The following is an 18,860-nucleotide window of genomic DNA, read 5'->3' on the forward strand; positions in this document are numbered from 1 at the left end:
TTCACACACAGAAAAAATTTATTTGATTTATTTGAAACAATTTTACATCAACTATGCCACCATACTAACAACCATAAAACTGAATGACAATTACTTTAGCATTTTATGAATATTTTAGCTGTTTTACTTTCAGCTATTGGTATAAATATAAACTCTTATCAAATAATATGGAAGTTAATCAAGATGATGAAACATTTATGCGGCATGTTCAATCTGAAAAACACACATCCAATCGGTGAGTGATGTTTTACAACATCTTATCACAGTGATGGCCTTGACTTTATGACTTAATATTTCTGTATGGCTCCAATCTAAAACACAGAACAAAGCCAAAAAACATGTTTTTTTTTCTGGTGCATATAAGAGTGAAAGTAACATTGTCCAAATGTAGAAGATATACTGCACAGTTTCAAGTGACACACACACACTATGATGTCAAACCAGGTATCCTGTGATGCAATGGCAACCCACTTTCACAGACCTGCAGTCAGCGTCTTTCTTGTTACACTTAATCCAGGGCTATCCTACCGTAGTGATATACAGTAGACATCTAGAACAGTTTCATTCAGTGGTCCCTCTTTCATCTGACAAGCTCCATCAGGAGGCTTTATCTTCCCCTCCTGTGATAAACAGGTGAGCAGTCTTGCTGGAGTGCAACATCTGTCCAGCTCGCTGTGCTCCAGTGATGGCAGCTAACTTGTGGGCATCGTAGCGGGAGTAAAGGGCAGTGCATGTCCAACTGGCCTCTTCTCCCCGACCGTCTGCTGCCAGCATGTTACACACCTCGCTGTAGAAGTGGGGGAAGGAGGGCAGTCCATAAAATATCAGATTCTGGATCCCTTTGATGGTGTACCTTAATAAAAGAAGTCAGAGATCAGGATTTCTGCCAGGCTCAAGACAATTTTCATACCACAGAGTGTAGAGTAACACCTGCAGCACAACCAGAGAGTTAAAGCTGGATGGACAACCATATAGTAGTCATTTTTATCATTTCATCATTTATTTTTATCATTTTTTTTTAATCCTGCTATACACTGCTGGAATAGGTCCACAATGTACCCACACACTCTACTGCTGAAACAATTGTCAAACACCTCCCTGGCACCTGCAATCTAATTCAAAAACATTTCATAGCTAATCTACAGTAAGATATTTAAGACTATTTTAGACAAATAATAAAAAAAAAGATTTTTATGACCTGTGGACACTCTGGTGTTTCTAGCTACTGTTAGCATGATTTTATTAGCATGGCTTTGCTAAGTATGACAAATTACACTATTGTTTGAGGTACACTTTCAGTGTAATTTCAAACATCTCAGTTTTTTTAAATCAACAAACTACAATGAAATAGCAATGTGTATCCCGACTGGTGACGGTGAATAAATGAAGAGAAAATGGACTGACTTCACAAATATACAGCTCAAGTAAGGTCTAGGTCTAGCTTTAAACTCTGTAAAAGGAATCATATTCTTCACAATTGGTGATGTGTTAAGTCTTAAAAGGGTCATAAATATTATGGTCTTTGACACTTTTACTATATATGACACAAGAATCACAAGAATCCTTGTATTAATCAGTGACTTTTACTCATAGATGGCCTTGGGGTTGGTGTGGTCCAGTTTTATCCACTGAACCAGAAATGCCTTCCAGCAAGAAAACCCTACGGCTACAGGACAGCTTTAATAGCTGACCGCACTGCAGCTGCCGAGTGAAAAGACAAAATCCCCCTCAAATCAAACACAGAGCCTAACTCATGCAGTGCGACCTGATGGAGCATTAAAAACAACTGACCTCTTGTAGAAATGAAAGCGTTCAGTGAACAGCACGAACTGTTTGTCCCCTTTTTGGAAGAAGTGCCGGGCTCTGGACACCTCTGACTTGGTGGAATACTCGCAGATGCTGGTAAAGTTTATTTCCTCTTTCTTCATGTAGTTGCGCAACCGGATGTAGTCGAAGTAAGACGGGATGTAGATCAGAGTGTGGGACATCACTGAGTCCCTGTACTGAGGCAACACTTTATCCAAAAAGAACTGAAACCTACAGGTAAGATGGGAGACCGTGGAAATAAAGCAGCTTTAAATTTTATTGGGCTCAACCAAGCACTTTTCAAAATATGTAGAGCTGTGGCAGATATAATGATGAATGATGATGAATGAATGGTGAATGAGTTGATAACATATAGCAAGTGTCTCATTTAAGAAGGAAGAAAGAAAGAAAGTAGTTTAGAAGATAAGGATAACTGATTTTTATAACAGCTAAGAAGGAACCATATGACCTAATAAACTGAAAAGAGAATTGAAATGAATTGCCATGAGAGCTACAGAGATACAGAGAAGTCGTTCAGAATGATTTGTTTTTATGGCAAAGGAAAAAGTAGAGGGTGTTCAAAATCATATGATACAAGATCCAGAGATGAGCTCAAATTAAAGAGCTGTTAATTACTGTTTAATAGTCAACTGAATTTCTCTCTCATGTTTTTTAACTGTGAGAGTTGAAGGAGGGGAGGTTCAGAAGGAGACTTTCCTAAAAAAGATGCTTCTCATAACTCCACAACCCGCCTGATAATCATCACATATTCACGTTTTCAACAGTGTGTTTGTACATCCAAACATTGCAAACAGGAACTGCTGATAACTAACCGCCCTGCTTTAAATGGTGCCAATTTGCCAAAGTGGAAACAATTATGGACTAAAGAAAATAGGGCTCTCGCTATAGCAAACTGCAAGTGGAGGTGATGACGCCACGCGGTTCACATGTGGGAAGACCTTACCGAGCATCATGGTCCATGAAGCTATCAGAGGAGAACATCTGAAACACGTGAGGCAGCTGAACCAGCACCTGGCAGATGGAACCTGTTTTTGGCATGTTCTTTGTGGAAATCTGGGACAAAAACAGACAAATAACTTCCTTCCTTATGAAATTGTAATGAAATTTTTTATCTATTATTTGTTTTCACTGTTGATCTTGAAAAAAGTGAGCAGGGCAGCTAACCAGGGCCTTTCCTGGGATATCCAGCTCAACACCTTAGTGTGGCTGCTGCTCTGACCACTGACGATTAACTCAGTCTGAGATCATGTCTGCCTCTTACTAATATGTTTGACTAAATTGCAGGGTGTACTGTATGTTCAGCCCTAGAAGCACGTGTAATGTTGTGGTTAAAGTGCAGTACCTGTCCACGGTAGTTGGTACAGTGCTTGGTGAGGATGCTGTTGATCTGTGGGTCATGGATGGAGCTGAACACCAGCGTCTGCCGGTAATGTCTGGCCCAGTTGTTCAGGTTCCACATCCTCACCCTGGAGAAGTCCACTCCATGGGAGTCCAGCGGCTGCAGGTTCATGTGCTTCATCACATGCTGTATAAGGGTGAACATGTGATTTCACATTGGACATCAACTTTAAATACACACTTTTGACATGCTTGGTATTTATAGAGTATTTATTACATCTGAGTTCTAAAATGTAACTCTTTTAACCAATCAAAATCCAAACAGTATCAGTCAGAATGTTGTTAAACAGTAGATGGCGCCACATCACACTATGCAGTAATATGCAGTAATAGCTCATGTTGAGCAGGTGGGAGTTCTTACCAAGATGTGTTCCCAGTTTTGCATGAGAAAGACGTCTGCCTGGTCCAAAATCAAAAGCTCGATAGAAGAGAGGAAGTCAAAGTCCCTCTTACTTTCTCCTTCTGCTCCCAGCACTGTACGGAGGCCCAGCGGAGAAGCTATGATGATGTCGGACGAATAAAAAGGAGAGAACAGACGCATGCTTCCCTTCACGATGGAGACCCCTGGTCAGGGGAGAGGACAACAGCAAGGCCTCAGACAGAAAAAAAACCTAACAGGCTATCCAAAAGTGAGTTGACATGTGTTTGTTAAACTGTACCTATCCTGAAGTGATCATCCACATTGCCCGAGAAGATGGCGTAGTAATCATCTGGTCTTTGTAGATTGGGTGGGTTGTCATCTGCACCCTCTCCAAACTCTTCCTTGAACCTCTTCTTATTGCTGACCACTATTTTCTTGCCTTTGGTCTCCAGGAGGCTAATGAAGGTCTGGACGATTTGAAGTGCTCCACCTCGGAACGGAACGAGGATCAAGACCTGACACATTCATTAAATGAAAAAATAAACATTGTGCTTTGAAGTGAAGCAGGTTATGATGGCAGACAGCACTGATATACTAGATAGACTACATAAATAACCCTGAGGAAGGCCAGTGAGTTTCTAAATAAAAATACAGGTATTAATGTGTGCTGTAGCCTGAGAAACGTGGGTCATGCTGCTGTACAGAAGGATACAGAATTTTCATCGATAGTCTGAGTGAAATTAGCATTTCTTTGACTACTTGTACTTACAGTATTTGAGAGGAAAACAGACACAATTCGCAAATGAACTCTAAAACGTGCATTCTAGTGAAGGAACTTATGAGGGTAATAATATATTAATTAGATAAGCACTGGCAATGTTTAGAAATGTTAAACAGAGTTTTGTTAAGAAGCCAAACATCATGCATCCAGTACTTTACCTTGGGCCGGGTCAATCCTTGGTCTCTGGGTTCTTCCTGTGGCTCAGCACCAGCCTTAGCCTGTGTTTTCTGCTCTCTTAGCCACGCATTGTCAGCCAGGACCTTTGAGTTGGCCTTTAGCACGTGGTTGAGAATGTGGAGGCAGTATGCACTGCGAACCTGAGGGCCTTGGTTCAGAGGACAAACCTCTGGGTAGTATAAGTCTTTGTAGGAACCCATAAGAGCCAGCAGCTCTAACTGCAATGGACTTATATCCTTAGTTGCCCCCTTAGGGTTGGAGATCTGATTTAGATCTTTCCAGTGAGTCTTCAAAAGTTTGTGGAAAAGAGGAAGGTTTGTGTCTTTGTGTGAACCAATGGATCCAAACTTCTCCAGGGGTTTGGACAAGAGTAAAGTTCCCAGTTTTGGCCACTAAAAGCACAGTAAAGATAGTAAAGTAAACAAATTGAAAAAAAAATTGTAAAAATTTTTTTAAAAAGTTGGTTGATATTGTCAAATTATGCAGTTAATACCGTGAGCTGAGCCTTGACTTTGCTGCCCGATGTTATCTTCTGCACCTCTTCTTCACCAAGTTCTGTGTCTAGATGCTGTAAAAACATGTCTGTACATGCCAAAGAAAAACATACCTCTATCAAATCATATTCTTCAAGTTTTCTCATAGTGAAAACATCTCACAAGATGTATCTCTATCCATCTAAAAAAATGCTGAAAAGGGAACCTGGGATGATATATGTGACAAAACCTCAATTTTCTTACCTTTGATGTCTCCGTGCTCAGTGTCTGCTTGTTCGCCTTCATCCATGAAGTTGGACTCAAGACAGAACTGGGACTCATGCTCCTTGTCAACGAACTCTTCAACTGCAGCCTCTTTCTCCTCCCCTTCTACCGCTTCAGTCAGAGCCTCATCTGCATCCTCACCTTCTTCCTCTCCCCCTTCATTATCATCACTGACCTCACTGTCATCACAAACTCCATCACTGTGTCCTGTTATAAAAATAATGCATATATTCAGTTCACTATGACAGTAAACCTATACTGTCCTTAGTGTTTTAGAAATAAACAACAAACCTTCACCAAGAAGCTCCTCTTCTTCCTCCTCGTCTTCATCAGTGCTCTCCTCTTCACTCTGGTCGTTACTGGTGGGTTGGATGAGAGTTGAAAGAAGTTTCTGGTAGGCTGTTTTCTGCTCTGGTTCCTCCTCCTCCTCTTCTTCTTCCTCATCCAGCACGTCAGACTCGATATCAGACTGCTCTGGACTCGCAGGCTGTAACAAAGGTGAGAACATATTTCAATTTACAGTACTAGAAAACAGGCATCGACACAGTATCACAAAACTGTCTGGAGTGAATCAATGACTTCTTTCAAATTTTCTTTCTTTGTGCAGTAACAGATAATTATATAAATTGGTCTTTCTGACTTCTATCCTTAAGATTTGTACAGTACTACTCACCAGTTCCACTATTTCAGTTCTTTCAGCTCCTTCGCCGACACTGTGAGAAAACACATAGGAAAATGTAGCAACTTAGACGACAAGCATGACACCAGCTTGACTAAATAACAATCTTAATCTGGGCTGCTTGCTGACATTTTAGTTATATAGCACATAGAGATAATGTAAAGTTCTGTGATTTTTGCACATGACACACTAGCGTATCTGGGGTTAAGAAAGGAAGGCATGCCCATAAAACACGTTGAGGAAGTCCATGAACAAGTTCTAGAACAAATCCCTTGGAAGGTTTATCTGCCACAAGTATTTCCCAAAAAGTCTTACGTTTAACAGAACATATAGATCAGGGAGGTCATATGTTTAGACCATCACATTAAACCAAAAATAAGCACCTCTGCATCAGTTTTGGCTCTGTATTTTACACAAAGATGTTAATAACAGATAAGTCAAATGCTCATCACCCAAAGTGATCTATTTCCATTATTTAATGAGAACACTGGGGGGTTCATTAATCTGGTCAAAAACTTTCCTTCACGTGTCAAAACAACTCACAGTCAGTATTAAGGATGCCATTACACAGTTATATAGTGATGATAATTCACGCCTGGGCATATGTGAATATCTGATTTTGACGTACTCTCTTCAAAAACCTATAACCTGAGTTGTATGATTTGATGATGACTTTATTCACTTGTCGAAATCAACTGACCTGGCTTTAGAAGAACCTCAAAGTTAAAAATATGGCTGTTTCAGTGTATCAATTTCACGTTTTTACGAACAGCACGAACAGTACGTAACATACAGCTATCATACAGTAGGTTACTCGCTGTGTCTGACTACAGCTTTCTGAATGTAACTTAGCTAGGTGGCTAAAGAAAATAGCTTATTTATTCCTTTAAGACAGGCCGGAGTTTGCTGTACTGCTTACACGTCATGGAATGGATGCTCCTCTCCAAATTCCTTCAAGTGTTTCTTCTGTTTTTTGGATAAATTTGTGAAAAGCTGCTTATTCTGCCTTCTTTTACCCATGTTGACACTGCGCATACACGTGTGGTCACTCCAATTGCTTCGGTAGTTGTTGTGACTCAGTAGCAGCATTACCACCACATATAGGCCCGGAGTGGAACTGCAGGTTTGCAGTTTGCCCCTGCTCGGTGACAGGAGATAGGTGCTTCTATTTTGCGATCTACCACAGAGAAATACTTTCTCTAGTCAATGAAAAACCAGGCACGTAAATGTAGGTGAAGTCACAGCAGATTGTACAATATCATATATATATTATCCAATGAACCACTTAAACACTGACCTATTTACAGTCTGATGACTCAAGATTCAAGATTTTTATTTGCCATTTATGCACAAACACAACAGTCCAGGCACATAGGAATTCTTGTACAAGGCCCTCTTGGAGTCAAGTAAGTTAAAGGAAAAGATAAGGCACATAGGCTAAAATTAGAAGTACTTCAAACACTATACAAGAAATAATAAAAGTAAAGAAACATGTACCGTAATAAAATAAAAACATAGTGAATGAATGATGAATTGTGAATACTGCAGCTGATGTATGAACACTATAGACAAATAACTAGTAGCATACTGAAAAAATATACACATTGTAGACAAATAGAATTATGAGTGGATATAAGCAGGAGATAAGAAACAAAACAAAAAAGAAACAACTTGAGCTCTGTGATGTCGCCCCACCAAGGAGCGCCATCAAAACTAAACTAAACAAGATATTCATTTCCCAGTGTGAGAGAGTATTAGTTTTAGGCCATGAGTTATAGAAGGAGTGCTAGTGTTGAATGACTTTCTGATATTTGGAAACAGATGGTTTGATAGATTAGTGTTGCTCTTACAGGGACAGACTGGGCTTTGGTGCACACTGCAGTGTTGGAAGGATAATTGTTAAGGCTTGTTTTGCAGAACATCTCCTGACTGCATATCTAAGACTAGAAACAGGTTGTAGTCAAGCTGCTGTTTGAAAACTAACCTTGATCAATTATTGAACACGGTGGATATCGATTTACTGTTTGCCTGTTTTAACTGTTACCATGGCAGAGGCTCATATATTATTAACCATTTGGGTGTCTACTTTTTGTACTCGAGGTATTTTCAGCTCATTTTGACACATCAGTGGGGATATTATTGTTTGATAATTGCACTAACTAACTATGGCTTAGGCTGAGAGAGCACGTCTGGCTTTTCTGAATGGGATGTGAAACATGTGAGACATTCTTGTATTTCAATGGAGGGGCCAAAACTGAAACAGGAGAGACAAAAGGCTGGGAAAACAGTCCGTTTTAGAGTAGCATCTGCCAACAGTGGTCGGGTCTTAGCAGAGGTGTTCAAGGATGAAACCGCATGGTGTGCCTCACTGTCCAACTCAGTGGACTCTGACTGCACCAGCAGCCCAGAGACAGAGCAGAAGAGCCCACCTCCCACCAGCGAGGCCAACAGCCATCTAAACGGCCTGGCGGAGGAAGCATCTCAGGACGAGAACGGCTGTGAACCCGATGACCTGCTTTTGTACGCCAGTGCCAAGAGAGAGATGCTCTTCAACAACAAACGGATCAATATCTGCAGCAAGAATGGGACCATACGAGGAGTGAGAAACAAAGTGAGCGCAGGCCAAGTGCTTTTCAACAACCTCTCCAACATGTACACTGTAAGTAGCCCTGCCATCAGTGGATCACAGTTTCTCCTGCCTTTTGATTATTGATCGGATTGCTTGAACAAAATAGCAACTGGAGGTTGTTCCTTCTTGCATGTGGCCATCTAAGAATTGAAGATGATCAAAATCTATAAATGCCTATAAAGAATGTTGACTTTGGTGAGGTGCTTGTCCAGTCACAACCTTTACTATCGTTCCTTTTAAGGGTTCCCTTCGTCATCAGAAAAAGAGACCCTGGGAAAAGGAGTGAACAGCTTCATACACTGTGGTCAGCAGAGAGAAACAGCCATGTGGCTGAAGTTTGTCTTATAATTTGGTTTACACCAGGACTCCACACTTAACTCACTTAAATTTATTGAAGTATCTGGTCAAAAAAACCACTCAACTCTTCTTTTATGACTGCTTTAAAATGACAACAGCTTTACAGAATAACAGATATCCAGTCTGTTCGAGTTCTTTGATTCAGTTTCATATCCCTGAAGAGCAAGTACCTTTAAAGTTGATAAATTTATAATCATTTGAAAGAAAGAACTAAACATTTTAAACATTACCAGAAGAGCTAAATATGTGTTTTGTGTGACAGTTATTTTTTTTTAATTTTTATTTATTTATTTTACAAAAGCATGTAACCTTTAACTTAAACAACTGAACTACCCAACAAAACAACTTACAAGTTCACTGAGACTTTGAATGGGTTTCTGAAAAAGCTTTTATTTTTTTAGGATGTAAGTATAACTGTGACCCAGAATTTCATATGATTTTGATATTTGGTGGAGTCTCATGCTGAATTATGTGAAAGTGCATGTTTTTCTAAGCATTTTTTAATGATGTTTGTACTAGACTGAGTGTGATTCATATCATTTTTAATCCACAATTTCACATATAAACAGTAACCATCCTTCCTCTGTTTTAAATTTCTCAATATTCTATTACTGACTGGATCGATAGTAAAGGATACAAGGACTTCTTCCTGCACAGCCCTTAACTAAACCTCAAAATATTTCCAAATTTCTCCAACTATAATTACTCTAAACATATTTCTGAGTATAAAGTGGATCAATGACCAATTAATGACTTGGTGAATTTGATGTGTTTAAGTTCCAACTACACCATGTTGTTACCATGATGCTCCTGAACGTGATTCTTTTAAGCACATCCTTTTCGACATTAAAACGACGGTGGGTGTAAGAGTTAAAAGAGAAAATCCACCTCAAAATCAAAATCCCAATTCCACTGTTTTCTTTGGATACATTTTTGTCATGCAACATTTAAACCCTACATTCAAATAAAATTCATTTGCACGTTATATTACTCAGTGAAAGTCAGTGAGACAGCATTTAGTCATCACCATATAAATCACCCAGCACCAGATGTGTCACCTTATCTACACATAAAGTCTTGAGAAATCGTCTTAAACGGTCGTCCATATTCTTAAAGGCGGTCTACACGGCGACATGATCACCGATGCTCTACGGTTTAAGACTCAGTTTTAGGGTGGATTTTCCCTTTAAGTGACAGATTTATGCAACAACATCTCACCGGACACCTGCCTCGGTCAGCACCGCGGACAGCGAGCGACCCTGCCTGCCCTCTGTCGACTCCCAACGGCGCCGTCACCTCCCGATCACGCTGATAAAGCAGCGCATGTTCGTTTTCTAATGACTAGCAGGCTAATAGAACATAACCTGCTATCATGTTACTGCGGCACTGACAGCAAAACGGTGGAAGGCAGGGTGCGGGCTTTCCGCTAGACGCCCCCTCCGTCTATTTCTTCTCATTTCTCGCGTGTCCTTCATTTGGGTTACACTGATCAACATGTTCCCTTCGACCCGTCTCGGGGCTTTTCTTCGGCTGGAGCGGATCTAAATGGTGACAGATGTTATGCGCGTCTGACAAGCAGCTCATCTTGCTTGAGGGACTCTGCAGAGCAAGGTGGTGAAATCTCTTCCTCTTCCTTCTCCACGCCCTATCATTTTCAACAGCCGAGTTGCCCAGCACCATGTCCCCTCCAGCATCGGCTGCAACGGCGAGCGAAAGCAGTACGACCACCGTTTTTGAGGAGGACACCAGAGAGGAGGTGGGCTTTTATTTTCCATCATCCAGTATATGAGCAAATGCATTTTGGTTTCATCACTTTGTTAAGGTCTTGGCGCAGGGTTTTTTAACGGATCCATGTGCATAGTGAGCAGAATGTAATGCACTGCAGGTGAATTATTTGGCAGGGATTTGGTTTTACTATTAACCTCCCAGCTCCATATAGGAGAAGTTCAGTGATACTGTAGCCAACATGAATACTTTCAGAGAGAGAGGTTTGGACACATGTGCTTGGTAATCCCAGCATCTTTATCTTCTGCTGAAGGAGGGCCAGTAGCTCTCATTTCAACCCTTCAGCTCTTAACTATTATGTATCTTTTCCACTGCTTTCAAACTCTCCTTTCTTATAAGAGGGTGTTACTACTATGTTTGCATGACCCATTAATTAAATTGTCATCTAAGTCTGTCAAAAATTGGTCATTGTGATGCTGATGCACTGATCAGTTGGAAGTGAGGCGCACTGCAACAAGCTCAACTGCATTTTTAATAGATGATAGAATTTAACAGGTTTCTTTTTGTTTTGTTTTGTGTGTGCTTTGACTCAACAGCAGAGACCCCTGAAGCAATCTCTGAGCAAATCACTCTGTCGGGAGAGTTTTTGGAAATGCCTGCTCCTGTCCATTCTCATGTATGGTTGCATGGGAGCCATGGTTTGGTGTCATGTCACCAAGGTGACTCGCCTCACCTTTGACAGTGCCTTCAAAGGGAAATCCATGATGTACCATGACAGTCCCTGCTCTGATGGTTATATCTACATCCCTCTGGCCCTACTGGGCATGCTCTATTTAGTCTATCTTGTGGAGTGCTGGCACTGTCATGTGAAGAATGACCTGCAGCACAAAATGGATGTGGAGGGCATCTATGAGCGTATCCAAAGGATGCAGCAAGCTAAACCCTGCATTTGGTGGAAGGCCATCAGCTATCACTATGTTCGCCGTACGCGACAAGTCACACGCTACCGCAACGGAGATGCTTACACTAGCACCCAGGTTTACCATGAGCGTGTCAACACCCATGTGGCAGAAGCTGAATTTGACTACAGTCACTGTGGTGTGAAAGATGTTTCCAAACAGCTGCTGGGCTTGGAGAAGTCTGCTCTTACAAAGATGCGGTTCACCAAGTGCTTTAGTTTTGCTAACGTAGAGTCTGAGAATTCCTACCTTACACAACGAGCAAGATTTTTCACAGACAATGAGGGCCTTGATGACTACATGGAAGCCAGGGAGGGCATGCACTTGAAAAACATTGACCTGAAGGAGTATGTCATGGTGCTATGTGATCCAGAGCACCACCCCTGGTATCTGTCCCACTATGTCTTCTGGTTTGCCTCGTTCCTTACTTTCTCCTGGCCTATCCGAGTCTTCACAGAATATCATACTGCTTATGTCCACTATCGTGTTGAGAAGCTCTTCGGGCAGGATTACCTCCCTGTGACCCCATGTGATGATCGGCCATATTGGCGTCGTATCCCTCGTGTTAACACCATTGACAGTACAGAACTTGAATGGCACATTCGTTCCAACCAGCAGCTGGTGCCCAGTTACTCTGAGGCTGGCCTGATGGACCTGGCCCAGTGTCCAACCAGCTTCAGTGGGATACGTCAGAATTGTGAACGCTGCCACAGAGCCATCAGCTGTTCCTCAGTGTTCTCCAGGAGTGCCCTCAGCATCTGCACTGGTGCCAGCTCCCGCATCCCCTTCAGTGGCAGTCGGTTCTCCTTGGCGCGCCGCTATGGCTCCCAGCGCAGCTGCTTCTGGAGGAGCGGCAGCTTGGATGACCAGGAAAGTCCCAGCGAAAACACCCGCTGTCTATCAGAACGCCTCACCACAGACGATGAGGGTCCCCCAGACTATGAGGACGCACTTTGCTACCCAGTGCTCATTGTCCACTGCAGTGAGAATTGCCACAACCACAGGTCTTTCCACAGAAATGGTTCCTGTGTGGAGACGTCCCTATGACCATGCGGTCCCTGACAAAACACGGTGGCTTTTGTGCAACAGAAACAGAGTGTGCAAATGTGAGATACTCAGATTCATGCTGTACTGTCATACTATCTGAAACAAATGCCTGAATCTTGAATGTGTGAATCACCAAAGCAATAACAGTGATCAGAGAGTGAAGAACAAAGTGACAATGAACCTACTAAGATACACCCACAAGGAAAACTTATATCTGCCTGGCTTACAATGAAAACCAAGCGGACAACGACTGTTACACTGTAATCATTGCCATGCTGTTAAGACCTCATATGTACCGTACATATGAGACTGAAACTGAAACTGCAGTTACCTCATAACACCTTTTCAGAGGCCACGGACAAGATGGGCAGGTATAAACATCTCATTCATTCAGTGAAATCACAAAGAAATAACAAAAAATACATCAGAGCTGACAAGCAATTTGGAAAGTTGGCATCAAGAATGGTAAGGAGTTAAGCTATTTCTGATGACTGCAATATCTGTGAAAATATAAATAGCATGTTCTCAAGTGAAACATGATGAATCAAGCTTATGCATTATCACGATGATACCTTGGTCAATATGGTAACCTCCAATACTAAGGAGACAAATGGCCTCTCTGATGCTCTGACTGCTCTGTTAGACACATTTTTGACGTTTTGAACATTTTCATTACTTGTGTGAACTGTTGCAGTTTACTTTGTTCTTGTACCTACTTTTTTCTATCGATATGCTTGATCTATTTCTACTTCAGTTAGTGGTTTTCTGCATTTCCCAGAATGCCTTCGACGACTGCAAAAAAACAAGTTTCAACTTATGTCAGCTGTGGGTTTTGTGCATAAAGTGACATAAAGAGTGAAGACTGTTGGAATTAAGAAAAATTAACAAACCTGTTTTGTGGTTACAATGCATTCTGGGTAATTGAGGCCATTGAGGTATGGATAATTTGGTACAATTGATGTGCTTCACCAACAGTGGATTTCCCCATGTTTGACTGCTGACTGTTGGTGCTATATGGCAGCTGCAGAGATAGAGAGAGAGACACACACACACACACACCTTTTTTTAGGTTGTTGATGAACTAACACATAAACCTGATGTTTACAGTTGATGTTTTCGAAGTATTTCATCCCACAAACCTCGATTGTAGATGTTGGAATTATGACATTGTGAGGACACACTGTCAGAGCTGTCAGAAACAACAAAACAGAATTAGAAAAAAAACCCATCAGAAAATATGTTGGAGGACTGATACTCTTTTCGTACGGTGAAATATCAATCATCATCATTAATTAAGTCCATTTTGTCTTAAATTAGACTTTTTTTTCTACCAATTGTCACAACAAAACCTGCTGGCAACTGTGATGCAAACACATATACATTCTCACATTAATCTTGTGGTCAGACAAGATAAGAACCGGTTTACATTGAATCTAGAACACATTTGAACAGGTGAATGTCACATCAGTCATTACCATTATCATAGATTTAGGTGCAAAGACATTATAAGGTCTTTAAATCCATGATGAAATTTGCATGACTTCCTTCTGCTAAGACAATGTGTCAAAACAATAAAACATACCTGAATGTAAACCACCAGCATATATGACATACTGTAGTATATGTCCATTATGTGTCTAAAGTAAAGGAATAATGCTCCATTTTTCATTTGTAAAGTGGTGATTTAATGTCCAGTGTATATTGAATTTGCTCAGAGAGTGAAAGAGCACAGTACACACCAACATGTCACCATGAACTGAGATTTTGGATGTCGACATTTGATTTATCCGAAGGATTCCTGACTCTTTTGAGTCGAGTTTTACAGGCAGTATATGCAAGGATGTAAATGCACTTACGTTTACACATGAAAATCATACCAACTTTATAATACTGACTTTTTCAACAACATCTAATAGGAACTTATTGTATGCATCCAATGAAATAAAATCTTGTTCTTACATTGTTTTCAATAATGTAGTGACACCAGTATTATGCACTTGAAGTGACACTAGACATTTGAATTGTAGTGAAGCTGAATGTTGATGTAAATTCCCTTAAAGTAATGAAGTACTCAAGCTTATATATTGACAAACACGCAACTGCTCAGACATAAAACAATACATGACCTCTTAAAGCTTCTTGTAATATATTAAATATGTTCTTGTTGTCATTATAATCAAATGGGCTGTGTAAAAAACCTGATTACTGTTTAAAATGTGTATTCAAATTTATCTTATGCTGGAAAAATAAAGTTGCAATAAATGTCTGGGGCAAACCCATGTAAAAAACATGTTGCTGTCTTGGACCATCAGAATCCCTGGGAAAATCTGTGTGCGAAGAGTGTCTACTGGAGGAGATACTTCATCAAGAAATGTTTCTCGTGGACATTTTGACATATCACAGGAAAATCAGAGGTTTAAATTAAAAAAAAAAAAATCAATGATAACTGAATGGCATTGAGCTATTGCGTTTTCAGAGTCCTGGTGTTATAGAAGCTGGTTCACTGGGGTAATGTTTTGGATTAATGGGACATCAGAGTAGACCAGTTCCATCATTTGTGTTACAATTTACTTCAATGAAATTAAAATAAATTCTAGACTTCCTAAATTATAAAAACTCTTTATTACACTATATAAGAGAAAGGTTGACAGTGATATGGTTATGATATGATTATATATGATTAGCTTAACTTTGGTTTCCTAGATAATTATTTCTGGCTCAATTATTATGCCAGATTAAATGAACATTATGTAATATCTGCAACTGAGTTTTGACAGCATAGGATTGTAGAGGAGAATATAATAAGGGAGTCAAAGAAAACACTGAAACTGACATATTCTGTCATGTCATCACTCTGTGGTGCATTTTTACTATTTTGCACTGAAACTCATAAATGAATTAAACAAATGGATTGGGGTTCGTTGTTTTCTCATCAATTTGGCGAGTTAATGTCATTCTCCTCCAGTGCGGCAGGAGGCAGCACATTTGCATTGGCAGATAGATACACCAGTTATCCCGTCAGAAGTGGTGGCAAGTTACTATGTCAAGCAACGAAAGGTTATTCCATAGGTGAGTCAGCCACCAAATAATTATTGAAAACATAGTTTGTAACTTTATAGTTAGCCAAATAAAACTGACTAATGTGTGTTGATTTACAAGCTCGTGGTGGTTGCACGTGGACTGATGTTGAGTCCATGAGCTTACTAAATAAAAGGAAAAGCTAGCTAGCTGTATATGCTTCGGCTCGGTTTCAACTTGAGCGTTTAAAATGTCAAGCTCAGTCAAACAGAGACATAAAAAAAAACAAACAAACCCCAAAAACAGCCAAATAACAAAGAAAATTGTGACGAAAAGTTACACAAACAGCAGCTAATACAGAAACAGTGTTCTTCGGTGCGGTCGTGCTAGTCGTCAGTCATGTTTGCCTGGTCAAACCAAACGCACCTGAATTTGAAGTGCCCTCGTATTTTGAAGTTTATGGTAAATGCATTGAAATGTCCCAGAACGGACTGACGGGTAGATTTTTGCATCAGCCTGGGTCTTGAACCCAAAACCTTTTCCATTAGTGTCAGATTGTGATTATGTTGAGCCATCCAGAGAAGTGTTTTCAGCTGGTAGGCATTTATTCTCAAATGTTTATGAATACCTGTCTGTCAGCAGAACAGCTGGATCATAATCGTTTAAATCGTGCTCAGCTAAGAATTTATTTGAAAAAAAAGGCATCTCTGTGTTGTTTACCTGCTCCAGCACACCTGGTTGAAATAAATAGGTCGTTATCAGATGATGAGCTGATCCTTTGATCACGTCATCTAAAGCTTGCAGGGTAGGGGGTCACCAGCTCTGTAATTGATTGGGTATAATTCTTTCTGTATCAATCAAAGCTCAAACCTGCAATCTTAGACACTAACAGCAAGTCCTGGTCTTGAGTTCCTGTCAAGTACAAAGCACACTATGAGACAGACCATCACCAGAGTGAATATAATCACAGGTGAATATAACACCATTTCTAGAAATTCCAGAAAATGCGATCTAACAGAGTTAGTTCAGCTCCACTGGCTTCTCTTGTTATCAGTGTTTTACAGAATAATGAGTGTAACCTTCTTGTAAAAATCTATTATTACAAGATTGACACAAAGTGCAGCTATAAATAAAGTGAGGCTTTTATTTTTAAGGTAAATTTTGATTTTCTTAAATAGTGTTGGAGACTTTATAATCCAAATAGTCTTACCTTATAGAGAGGTGATTTAGTAATTAAACATAAGATGATGAATTTATATCAGTTAATTCAATCTGCTTATTGATATTGTCAGTATCACAAGGGCTTTGACGCATTGACTTGTCACAAGATCGGTAATTTAGCATAATGCTTCTTAATAATCCATATTGCTTTTTTTAGATACTGAGTGGAGCACCGACATGCAGAGTTTGGTGGTGCAGGCGCTTGCCATGAGGCAGCTGGGAAGGTTGAACCCCCGCCACCTGCTGGCTACTGGGTATGAACTGAGGCAGACTGAATGGTGTCCCAGGGCCATCCTCACACGCCAGCTGTGGGGCTGCGCAGCTTTTCCAGCACTTGGCTGTCACAGGCCTGCTTTTCATGGCAGAGACACTATCAGAGTTTGGTCTGTCCAGCATCTAAGGTTTAAGAGCAAAAAGAAGAAAGGTGCAGCTAGGACAGCACAGGAAGAAGAGGAGGAAGGTGAGGATGAAAAAGATCCTGAGGACAGTGATTATGAAGATGAGGTGGAGGAGGACCCAAATCTTCCAAAGGACTACAAAGACATGGAGAAACACGTGCAGTCCTTTCGCTATGATGTCATCATGAAAGCTGGCCTGGACATGGCACGCAAGTGAGTGACTGCCTGTTGCACGTTCTCACAGATTTCAGTGCTATCTTTTCTTTATAGGTGGTTAATCTTAAAGAGGGTTAGCTGATAATGAATTTTCCCACTGTGGGGTTAATAAATGCCCATCTCATCTTAAATTATCCATCAGAGGTTTTCAAACTAATGGTTAACAGCCAGTAAATGCTGTCAAAGTTGAATAGTATGCAGTTTATTTATTAGATTTATTGTTTGTCATGGTTTTAGTTTCCCATGCTACTTGTGGTGTTTCACTTTAAGGAATTCCTGAATTGAGAGAATTTTGTTTCATGACCATGCTCAAATGTAATTTGTTGTCTTCTAACAGTAAAATTGAGGATGCCTTCTATGACAACAAGCTCAGGCTAAACGGACATAAACTAATCAAGAAAAGTAAAACGGTTAGTGATGATTGATTACTTAAATTCTATAATTTTTTCTACTCTACCTAATTTCTCTCATGTTGTTCTTTATTCAGGTGAAAGTTGGGGACATCTTGGACCTGGTACTGTCAGAGAACCATGAAACAAACACTGTCACTCTAATGAGAGTCATCCCTCGAAAGGTTTTTGGAGAAGTAACTTCTACAGAAAAGTTCAAAGTTGCCATAAGGCGATGGAAACATATAGAGCTTCCCAAAGATGAGGCGTTTAAGTCATGAACGTGATAGGAGAGTATTGATAGAACTACTGACTGTAACGTCATTGGTCATTGAAGGCGACAACAGTGGCAGAAATTAATGCCATCATTGGGTGGCATTTACATGGTCTCCAACAACATGGACCTAGAACAGCTAACAAAGGTTACAAATGTAAAGGTTAATAGTTCTCAGTGGTTGTCCACATTAAACCTTTTAAAACCACGGGGAACACCGGTGACACCGCGGCGCATGTGTATTTCAAATTACCGTAACTCCTCGCTACCTCGTGCAATTTTAATCAGTCAAACAGCCCCTGAAAGCTGTGAAACGGGGCTTTGTGATACTATTACATGCAGTATGGCACTCAGTCAGTACCGTAATGCATGTAATAGCACCAGAAAGCCCCGCGATGTCACCGGTGTTCCCCGTGGTTTTAAAATGGTTAAACAGTTGGTTGGAAGAAAGATTTTGAATGTTTATCTTTCCCCACGACACTGTAAGACCTCAATAAATGGTGCACTTTGAAGCTCTGAAATGTGAAAATCATGTCCCGATGACCAGGCTAATGAGTGCATGGCATTCTTGCAAGTTTGTGGGTTTTCTTCCGAAACATCAAATTTGTGGTATGTTGGACTACTCATAATATATTCATTCTTTGTT

At 40.4% G+C, this 18,860-nt stretch overlaps 4 protein-coding genes across 5 annotated transcripts; 3 read left to right on the plus strand and 1 right to left on the minus strand.

Moving 5' to 3' along the window:
• Positions 1 to 12: 12 nt before the first annotated feature.
• utp25 (UTP25 small subunit processor component) lies at positions 13 to 7,060 on the minus strand. Its single transcript, XM_046413193.1, has 12 exons — positions 6,901 to 7,060; positions 5,976 to 6,015; positions 5,594 to 5,789; positions 5,282 to 5,509; positions 5,038 to 5,126; positions 4,526 to 4,936; positions 3,885 to 4,101; positions 3,587 to 3,789; positions 3,170 to 3,352; positions 2,771 to 2,880; positions 1,792 to 2,037; positions 13 to 853 (listed from the first exon to the last, which is right to left on the minus strand). The coding sequence occupies exons 1-12, from the start codon at positions 7,014 to 7,016 to the stop codon at positions 598 to 600; spliced, it is 2,295 nt and encodes a 764-aa protein (XP_046269149.1). The 5' UTR covers positions 7,017 to 7,060; the 3' UTR covers positions 13 to 597.
• A 600-nt stretch (positions 7,061 to 7,660) lies between these two features.
• grxcr1b (glutaredoxin and cysteine rich domain containing 1 b) lies at positions 7,661 to 9,568 on the plus strand. The gene is made up of 2 exons (XM_046413188.1): positions 7,661 to 8,640; positions 8,852 to 9,568. Exons 1-2 carry the CDS (start codon positions 8,221 to 8,223, stop codon positions 8,894 to 8,896), a joined length of 465 nt encoding a protein of 154 aa, XP_046269144.1. The 5' UTR covers positions 7,661 to 8,220; the 3' UTR covers positions 8,897 to 9,568.
• Positions 9,569 to 10,177: 609 nt separating this feature from the next.
• Positions 10,178 to 15,015, plus strand: tmem151bb (transmembrane protein 151Bb). The gene is made up of 2 exons (XM_046413948.1): positions 10,178 to 10,723; positions 11,289 to 15,015. Exons 1-2 carry the CDS (start codon positions 10,646 to 10,648, stop codon positions 12,696 to 12,698), a joined length of 1,488 nt encoding a protein of 495 aa, XP_046269904.1. The 5' UTR covers positions 10,178 to 10,645; the 3' UTR covers positions 12,699 to 15,015.
• A 607-nt stretch (positions 15,016 to 15,622) lies between these two features.
• mtres1 (mitochondrial transcription rescue factor 1) lies at positions 15,623 to 18,788 on the plus strand. Of its 2 annotated transcripts, none has more exons than XM_046413254.1 (4): positions 15,623 to 15,767; positions 17,095 to 17,548; positions 17,889 to 17,961; positions 18,039 to 18,788. In XM_046413254.1, exons 1-4 carry the CDS (start codon positions 15,647 to 15,649, stop codon positions 18,219 to 18,221), a joined length of 831 nt encoding a protein of 276 aa, XP_046269210.1. In that variant the 5' UTR covers positions 15,623 to 15,646; the 3' UTR covers positions 18,222 to 18,788. The 2 variants fall into 2 exon arrangements, with proteins under 2 accessions (XP_046269210.1, XP_046269211.1); XM_046413255.1 differs by lacking the exon at positions 15,623 to 15,767 and adding an exon at positions 16,202 to 16,312.
• The last annotated feature ends 72 nt before the right edge of the window (positions 18,789 to 18,860 follow it).

This window comes from Scatophagus argus, chromosome 15 (genome assembly GCF_020382885.2).
Source record: "Scatophagus argus isolate fScaArg1 chromosome 15, fScaArg1.pri, whole genome shotgun sequence".
NCBI lineage: Eukaryota > Metazoa > Chordata > Actinopteri > Scatophagidae > Scatophagus > Scatophagus argus.

Bases quoted from the DNA above. Each gene is read 5' to 3' on its own strand.
- utp25 (XM_046413193.1), bottom strand. From the start codon at position 7,016: ATGCGCAGTGTCAACATGGGTAAAAGAAGGCAGAATAAGCAGCTTTTC. The intron at 2,038-2,770 runs GTAAGGTCTTCC...TCTTACCTGTAG, and splicing joins TTCATGGACCATGATGCTCG to GTTTCAGTTCTTTTTGGATA. The intron at 854-1,791 runs GTCAGTTGTTTT...TCTTTTATTAAG, and splicing joins CGCTTTCATTTCTACAAGAG to GTACACCATCAAAGGGATCC.
- grxcr1b (XM_046413188.1), top strand. From the start codon at position 8,221: ATGGAGGGGCCAAAACTGAAACAGGAGAGACAAAAGGCTGGGAAAACA. The intron at 8,641-8,851 runs GTAAGTAGCCCT...GTTCCTTTTAAG, and splicing joins ACCTCTCCAACATGTACACT to GGTTCCCTTCGTCATCAGAA.
- tmem151bb (XM_046413948.1), top strand. From the start codon at position 10,646: ATGTCCCCTCCAGCATCGGCTGCAACGGCGAGCGAAAGCAGTACGACC. The intron at 10,724-11,288 runs GTGGGCTTTTAT...TTGACTCAACAG, and splicing joins AGGAGGACACCAGAGAGGAG to CAGAGACCCCTGAAGCAATC.
- mtres1 (XM_046413254.1), top strand. From the start codon at position 15,647: ATGTCATTCTCCTCCAGTGCGGCAGGAGGCAGCACATTTGCATTGGCA. The intron at 17,549-17,888 runs GTGAGTGACTGC...GTCTTCTAACAG, and splicing joins GGCCTGGACATGGCACGCAA to TAAAATTGAGGATGCCTTCT. The intron at 17,962-18,038 runs GTTAGTGATGAT...TTCTTTATTCAG, and splicing joins TAATCAAGAAAAGTAAAACG to GTGAAAGTTGGGGACATCTT.